The sequence below is a fragment of the Anolis sagrei genome, chromosome 13 (genome assembly GCF_037176765.1).
Source record: "Anolis sagrei isolate rAnoSag1 chromosome 13, rAnoSag1.mat, whole genome shotgun sequence".
Classification (NCBI taxonomy): Eukaryota; Metazoa; Chordata; class Lepidosauria; order Squamata; family Dactyloidae; genus Anolis; species Anolis sagrei.
Genome location: NC_090033.1, coordinates 7,552,578 through 7,561,530, shown reverse-complemented (window position 1 = coordinate 7,561,530; position 8,953 = coordinate 7,552,578). Strand labels below are relative to the sequence as shown.

The following is an 8,953-nucleotide window of genomic DNA, read 5'->3' as shown; positions in this document are numbered from 1 at the left end:
GCCTTTTGCACAAGAGATACCGACTTGCGCACTCGCTCGCTCGCTCGCTGCTCGCTCACGCTTCTTTTTTGGGAAAACGCAGCGCCTGCCAAGCCTCCCGGGACACAGCGGCGATTATGGAAGCAGGCAGGAATGTTGGCTCTCTGTCCCCGCTGTTTGTTTTGGGGGCAGCCTCCGCACAAGAGCCATAGTGCCCTAAATATAGGTCCCGAACTGGACAAGAATCCTGGACGGCTGCCCAGTGAAGAGAGGGAGAGGCAGGCCGGCCTGGGTGGGGGGTGGGGGGTGGGGGGCAGGGGGGGGGGGGGTCCCTTAAAAGCCTCTGATGCAGGCACAGAGCGACCAGAGCGACGCTTCCGGGGAGAGCACGGCATCATTGTTGGGAATAAACAAGTTTGGGTTCCCTTGGCACACGGAGTCCTCAGTTGTTCCACTCTTTGTCCCTGCAGACCTTTGTCCCGACGCCCAGGCTCCGGCTGTCTCCTCTCCGACTTCACGTCTGAACTTCGCCCCATGGAGAAGGCGCGCGGACTCTTTGGCGACAACCTCGGGGGCTTCATGCGGACGTGCAACGAGCCCCTCAGCTTCTCAGGCAAGTGGGAACAAAGCCACTCGTAATAATACAAGAATCGTCGGAGGCTTTCATGGCCGGAATCACTGGGTTGTTGTAGGTTTATATTCCTGACTGGGAGAACCGTTCAGCAGTGGAACTCTCTGCCCTGGAGTGTAGTGGAGGCTCCTTCTTTGGAGGCTGGATGGCCATCTGTCAGGGGTGATTTGAATGCAATATTCCTGCTTCTTGGCAGAATGGGGTTAGACTGGATGGCCCATGAGGTCTCTTTGATTCTATGATATGGCCATGGTCTAGAGCAGGCATGGGGAACCTAGCCTCAAGGAATTGTGGGAGTTGAAGTCCACCACACCTGGAGAGCCGAAGGTTCCTGACCCCTGGTCTAGAGGCATTCTCTCCTGACGTTTCGCCTGCATCTATGGCAAGCATCCTCACTACCTCTGAGGATGCTTGCCATAGATGCAGGCGAAACGTCAGGAGAGAATGCCTCTAGACAGAGGGTAATTTTCAATGGTAAGCAAACAGTATTTTGGCGCATTGATATATATTTTCTGTTCGTCGTGGGAGTTCTGTGTGCCCTATTTGGTTCAATTCCATCATTGGTGGAGTTCAGAATGCTCTTTGGGTGAACTATACATCCCAGTAACTACAACTCGCATATGTCAAGGTCTATTTTCCCCCAAGAGCGCCTCAAGAGCGCCCCTGGGAAAACTATACATCCCAGTAACTACAACTCGCATATGTCAAGGTCTATTTTCCCCCAAGAGCGCCTCAAGAGCGCCCCTGGGAAAACTATACATCCCAGTAACTACAACTCGCATATGTCAAGGTCTATTTTCCCCCAAGAGCGCCTCAAGAGCGCCCCTGGGAAAACTATACATCCCAGTAACTACAACTCACATATGTCAAGGTCTATTTTCCCCCAAGAGCGCCTCAAGAGCGCTCCTGGGAAAACTATACATCCCAGTAACTACAACTCGCATATGTCAAGGTCTATTTTCCCCCAAGAGCGCCTCAAGAGCGCCCCTGGGAAAACGATACATCCCAGTAACTACAACTCGCATATGTCAAGGTCTATTTTCCCCCAAGAGCGCCTCAAGAGCGCCCCTGGGAAAACTATACATCCCAGTAACTACAACTCGCATATGTCAAGGTCTATTTTCCCCCAAGAGCGCCTCAAGAGCGCCCCTGGGAAAACTATACATCCCAGTAACTACAACTCGCATATGTCAAGGTCTATTTTCCCCCAAGAGCGCCTCAAGAGCGCCCCTGGGAAAACTATACATCCCAGTAACTACAACTTGCATATGTCAAGGTCTATTTTCCCCCAAGAGCGCCCCTGGGAAAACTATACATCCCAGTAACTACAACTCGCATATGTCAAGGTCTATTTTCCCCCAAGAGCGCCTCAAGAGCGCCCCTGGGAAAACGATACATCCCAGTAACTACAACTCGCATATGTCAAGGTCTATTTTCCCCCAAGAGCGCCTCAAGAGCGCCCCTGGGAAAACTATACATCCCAGTAACTACAACTCGCATATGTCAAGGTCTATTTTCCCCCAAGAGCGCCCCTGGGAAACCTATACATCCCAGTAACTACAACTCGCATATGTCAAGGTCTATTTTCCCCCAAGAGCGCCTCAAGAGCGCCCCTGGGAAAACTATACATCCCAGTAACTACAACTCACATATGTCAAGGTCTATTTTCCCCCAAGAGCGCCTCAAGAGCGCCCCTGGGAAAACTATACATCCCAGTAACTACAACTCGCATATGTCAAGGTCTATTTTCCCCCAAGAGCGCCTCAAGAGCGCCCCTGGGAAAACTATACATCCCAGTAACTACAACTCGCATATGTCAAGGTCTATTTTCCCCCAAGAGCGCCTCAAGAGCACCCCTGGGAAAACTATACATCCCAGTAACTACAACTCGCATATGTCAAGGTCTATTTTCCCCCAAGAGCGCCTCAAGAGCGCCCCTGGGAAAACTATACATCCCAGTAACTACAACTCGCATATGTCAAGGTCTATTTTCCCCCAAGAGCGCCTCAAGAGCGCCCCTGGGAAAACTATACATCCCAGTAACTACAACTCGCATATGTCAAGGTCTATTTTCCCCCAAGAGCGCCCCTGGGAAAACTATACATCCCAGTAACTACAACTCGCATATGTCAAGGTCTATTTTCCCCCAAGAGCGCCCCTGGGAAAACTATACATCCCAGTAACTACAACTCGCATATGTCAAGGTCTATTTTCCCCCAAGAGCGCCTCAAGAGCGCCCCTGGGAAAACTATACATCCCAGTAACTACAACTCGCATATGTCAAGGTCTATTTTCCCCCAAGAGCGCCCCTGGGAAAACTATACATCCCAGTAACTACAACTCGCATATGTCAAGGTCTATTTTCCCCCAAGAGCGCCTCAAGAGCGCCCCTGGGAAAACTATACATCCCAGTAACTACAACTCGCATATGTCAAGGTCTATTTTCCCCCAAGAGCGCCCCTGGGAAAACTATACATCCCAGTAACTACAACTCGCATATGTCAAGGTCTATTTTCCCCCAAGAGCGCCTCAAGAGCGCCCCTGGGAAAACTATACATCCCAGTAACTACAACTCGCATATGTCAAGGTCTATTTTCCCCCAAGAGCGCCTCAAGAGCGCCCCTGGGCAAAAGCAACTATACCGCGAAGGCTTACTTTGCGTAATGGTTGCGCCGCCCCTGCCTCTAGACTACGACCTTATAGCCCGAAAAATCCTACAACAACCCAATACAAGAATCATTTTCATCGCCATATTGGAAACTTGATTGACTGATCTAGATCAGTTTTTTTGGTCGTGTCAGGAGCGACTTGAGAAACTGCAAGTCGCTTCTGGTGTGAGAGAATTGGCTGTCTGCAAGGACGTTGCCCAGGGGACGCCTGGATGAATTGATGTTTTTATCATCCTTGTGGGAGGCTTCTCTCATGTCCCCGCATGAGGAGCTGGAGCTGATAGAGGGAGCTCATCCGCCTCACTGGAAAGTAAGCCCTAGCACGGTGTTTCTCAACCTTCCTCATGCCGTGACCCCTTAATACGGTTCCTCACGTGGTGGTGACCCCCAACCATAACATCATTTCCGTTGCTACTTCCATAATTCTAATTTTGCTCCTGTTATCAATTATAATGTAAATATTTGATATGCAGGATGGATGTTCATTCGCTGGATACACCAATACACCTAAATTTGAATATTGGGATTGGTTTTGTCATTTGGGATTTATAGTTCACCTACCATCAAAGAGCATTCTGAACTTCACCAACAATGGAATTGAACCGAACTTGGCACACAGAGAACTCCGATGACCAACAGAAAATACTGGAAGGGTTTGGTGGGCATTTGGTGGGAGTTGTAGTTCGCCTACATCCAGAGAGCACTGTGGACTCAAAGAATGATGGATCGGGACCAAGCTTGGCACGAATACTCAATATGACCAAATGTGAACACTACTGGAGTTTGGAGGAAATAGACCTTGACATTTGGGAGTTGTAGTTGCTGGGATTTATAGTTCACCTACAATCAAAGAGCATTCTGAACTCCTCCAACGATGGAATTGAATCATACACGGTACACAGAACTCCCACAACTGACAGAAAACACTGGAAGAGTTTGGTGGGCATTGACCTTGAGTTTGGGAGTTGTAGTTCACCTCCATCCAGAGAGCACTGTGGACTCAAACAATGATGGATCCGAACAAAACTTGGCATGAATACGCAATATGCCCAAGGGTGAACACTGGTGGACTTTGGGGGAAATAGACCTTGACATTTGGGAGTTGTGGTTGCTGGGATTTATAGTTCACCTACAATCAAAGAACATTCTGAACGCCACCAACGATGGAATTGAACTGCACTTGGCACACAGAACTTCCACGACAAAGAGAAAATACTGGAAGGGTTTGGTGGGCATTGACCTTGAGTGTGGTGGGTATTGACCTTGAGTTTGGGAGTTGTAGTTCACCTACATCTAGAGAGTATGGTGGACTCAAACAATGATGGGGTTTATTTCAGAAGAGCATTCTGAACCCCACCAATGATCGAATTGGGCCAAACTTCCCACACAAAACACCCATGTTTTCTGATAGTCTCTAGGTTGACCTCCGGCTGAGGAAAGGGCCTCCTGGGTGTGTGGACGAGAGGCAGGAGAAGCGTGGTTGTTCTAGTTGCCTGTCCTTGGAGGCCTCCTAGATGGATAGATGGACTTCATGCCTTGCTAACTTTGTCTCTCCACAGGACGCGCCGGAGGGACGGGGAACATCAAGACTCTGGGGGACACCTACCAGTTTGCGGTGGACGTCAGCGACTTCTCCCCGGAGGACATCATCATCACCACCTCCAAAAACCAGATTGAGGTCCATGCCGAGAAGGTGAGTCCAGAGGCGGCCCTAAACTGTAAGCAAACAGTATTTTGGCGCCCCCCCCCCAACCAATCATTGATATATATTTTCTGTTTGTCGTGGGAGTTCTGTGTGCCATATTTGGTTCAATTCCATCATTGGTGGAGTTCAGAATGCTCTTTCATTGTAGGTGAACTATACATCCCAGTAACTACACTTGCCGCACTTGCTCCCTTGCCTGGCCCGCTTTGGGTCCGGAGGCGTGCCTGAAGACCCCGGCGTGTGCACCAAAAGTCACCTCTTCTCCTGACTTTCTCCTCAGCCATTGGGACCGAGAGAGAAAGAGAGAGAGAGAGAGGTGGAGATGCCCACCTTTCCTGAAGGTAGGCACAAAAACAAAGGAGGGAGCGGAGGTGGGAGATACCTCCAGCCGGAGGGGCTCTCTCTCTCTCTCTTGGTCCCAATGGCTGAAGAGAAAGTCAGAAGAAGAGGCAACTTTTTGTGCGCACACTGGGGTCTTCAGATACGCCTCCGGACCCGAAGCGGGCCAGGCACGGCGGCTCCGCCACTTGGCCCACCTGCGGATTGGGGAGAGGAGAGGAGGTGGGTGGAGCTCCGGGGGATCGGGAAAGGGAGCCGGTCATGGGGAAGGAATCGAACACGGAGGACGATTGAGTGCCGGCTCTGCTCGCGCACCCGGTGGCCGGGTAGAGCAGGAACGAGAGGGGCTAGGCGAGGCTCAAGGGCTCGGCCCCTTTGGGAAGAGGATCGCTCGGCAGCGAGGCAAGAAAGCCGAGGCTCCCCCCGGACTGCTAGGGCTGTTGTGAGCTGAGGGGGCGCTCCTCAAGTGGTGGTCGAGGGGAATTTACAGAGGCGCCTCTGCGCCCCTGGCAAAAAAATGTGTTCTGCGACCGCTTACTTCGCGTAATGGACGAGCCGCCCCTGGGTGAGTCACACACACACCTCTTCCCTTCCCCTGGTGACCGTCTTCAGTATCAGTTAGTCTTGTGCTTTGGTATAGAATCATTATCCGTTTCGGTTTGTTTCATTTGTATGGCCCAGTTTTCGTTTCCGAGTGCCGATTCCGAAAACGGCACATTTCAGTCTAATTTCCAAAGGAGCCGTTTCGGTCAGTCTGTAGGATCTAAGTAGCAATATTAAATGACTACTCACAAGCCGGTTTTGCTTTGAAATGGATATATTGCTTGTATCTCTGCAGCAAAGAAAGACACTGCTGACTTTTCCCCACCATCACTTCCTTTTATACACCTTTACTGCCCATCTCCACCTCTTCTCGGTTTCCTTATTAGAACTTGTTGCTTCACAAGTTGTGTAACATGGTTTCCCGCACCCTTTGCTGGATTCAGAAAGTCACAGAGAAAACTGATTTAGTCAGGATGTCACAGAGGAAATTTGCCATGTCTTCATGCCGTCAGAAATTGACTCCTGACATTTTTGTTATTTCGTCTAAGTGGACAAAATTTTTTGGACCAACACGGGCGGCCTTCCCTTGGTCCGGTTCTCTTCTTTGTATATATAGTTGGCAGTACTATAAATCATCCCTGATAGCTCTGCACCTCCGTTTCGCCTTCAATCCGGTTTCTTATTGCCTTTGGAAAAAGCCCCTCCCTCACTGCGGATGTAGATAGATAGGATGCGAAGCAAGGAAGCAAGACTTGGTTTTGACCTCTCCCCATAATTTGTTGCCTTGGTGTTTCCTCGGCATTTCCCAGGCTCCCCTTCCCCTCAGTTTTGGGACTAGAGGGGTGAAAATCTCCCCACATGGAGAGCACATTTACCACTCTTAGTCCACCAAGTTTTCTAATAGCAGGGCTTAAGATCCCACTGATTAGCAAGTGGAGTACATAATCTTGACTTGGAATCGGTTCCTCTGAAAATGCCACAGATGTAGGTGAAATGTCAGGAGAAAATGCTGCTAGATTGTTCAGATGGTCGTAGGCGACCACAGTGAAAGGGTTATTTGAACCCCTAAGGGGATGTGACCCACAGGTTGAGAACCATTGACCTAACTGGAAAGTAAGCCCTAGCACGGTGTTTCTCAACCTTCCTCACGCCGTGACCCCTTAATACGGTTCCTCATGTTGTAACCTCCACTGAGCTCTACTCTCCTCCCTCGTTCAGCTGGCCTCGGACGGGACCATCATGAATACCTTCACCCACAAGTGTCAACTGCCAGAGGATATGGACCCGGCCTCGGTGACCTCCGCCTTGGGCCCCGACGGCTCCCTGACGGTCAAGGCCCGCAAGCGCCCGGCCCGACCCCCCGATCAGCAGCAGACGCTTCAGCAGACGTTCCGGACCGAGATCAAGATCTGAGCAACGGGGATGGGTGGGATTGTGTGTTTCCTGGTGCGGGTGCGAGTGGGGTTTCCCTTTGTATATTTCTGGTGTTGCTGCTGTTGCCGTGTTCCTGCCGATCCCAACCGAGGGTTTTCTGGGGTCGAGAGTGTGTGACTGGCCCGTGGCTGAACCTTGGTCTGGTTCTCTTCTTTGTATATATCGTAGGCAGTCCTATAAACGATCCCTGATAGCTCTGCGCCTCCGTTCCTCCTTCGATCCGGTTTCTCATTGCCTTTGGAAAGAGCCCCTCCCCGCCTGCGGATGTAGATAGGATAGGAAGACTTGGTTTGGACCTCTCCCCATGATTTGTTGCCTTGGTGTTTCCTTGGCCCTTCTGCCTTTTCCATTGGGATTTGGGAAAGGAGCTGGAATACAAGGAAGGAGTGAGTCATGGGATGGAAATAGCCCTGCTCTCCAGCCCAAGGACACAGCAGCCAGGTTGGGGGCCAAGGCCTAGCCGAGCCAGGGCAATGGGGCTCCATTCCGGGACACCACTCCGGGACACTTGGGAAGAGTTCCCACATGAGTTGGAGGAGACCACAAAGGCCATCTAGTCCAGCCCTACGATGCCGTGCAGGAAAGGCACCACCAAAGCACCCCCGACAGATAGCCATTCCCATTAAACATTTCCAAAATAGGAGTTAGATAGATGGGATTTGTAGTACCTTCCGTCACTTCCAGAGACCACAGCGATCCCAACGAATGACGGACCTGGACCAAACTTGCACACAGACCACCTCATGACCAACTTTACGTCCTAGTTTGGTTTGAGGGAGGATGGAGCATGGATGATGGGATTTGCAGTACCGTCCCTCACTTCCAGAGACCACTGCAACCCCCACGAATGACGGGCCTGGATCAAACTTGCACACAGACCACCCCATGACCTACTTTACGTCCTAGTGTGGTTTGAGGGAGGATCTGGATCATGGATGATGGGATTTGCAGTACTGTCCCTCACATCCAGAGACCACTGCGACCCCCACGAATGACGGGCCTGGATCAAACTTGCACACAGACCACCTCATGACCTACTTTACGTCCTAGTGCGGTTTGAGGGAGGATCTGGATCATGGATGATGGGATTTGCAGTACCGTCCCTCATTTCCAGAGACCACACCGATCCCAACGAATGACGGACCTGGACCAAACTTGGCACCCAGACCACCTCATGACCAACTTTACGTCCTAGTTTGGTTTGAGGGAGGTTCTGGAGCATGGATGATGGGATTCACAGTACCTTCACCCAATTTGGCTCCAACTTTCACAGACTCTTGTGACCGCCACGAATGATGGACCTGGACCAAACTTGGCACACAGACCCCACCATGACCAACACAACAAACATTGGGGGGGAGGAATTGAACTTGATGGGAGTTATAGTTCACCTGCATCCTGAGAAAAAGGGAGATAGATAGATAGATATAATCATAGAGTTGGAAGATGCCAAAAAGGCAGGTATGGGCAAAGTTGGGCCCTCCCTCCAGGTGTTTTGGACTTCAATTCCCACAATTCCTAGCAGCCTACCGGCTGCTAGGAATTGTGGGAATTGAAGTCCAAAACACCTGGAGGGAGGGCCCAACTTTGCCCATGCCTGCCCAAAGGCCACCTAGTCCAGCCCCATTGATGCCTTGCAGGAAAGGCACAATC

At 50.9% G+C, this 8,953-nt stretch overlaps 1 protein-coding gene across 1 annotated transcript; it reads left to right on the top strand.

The window, feature by feature from the left end:
* The first annotated feature begins 312 nt into the window (after positions 1 to 312).
* On the top strand, positions 313 to 7,493 carry HSPB7 (heat shock protein family B (small) member 7). Its single transcript, XM_067472706.1, has 3 exons — positions 313 to 592; positions 4,839 to 4,972; positions 7,085 to 7,493. Exons 1-3 carry the CDS (start codon positions 514 to 516, stop codon positions 7,277 to 7,279), a joined length of 408 nt encoding a protein of 135 aa, XP_067328807.1. The 5' UTR covers positions 313 to 513; the 3' UTR covers positions 7,280 to 7,493.
* Positions 7,494 to 8,953: the final 1,460 nt, after the last annotated feature.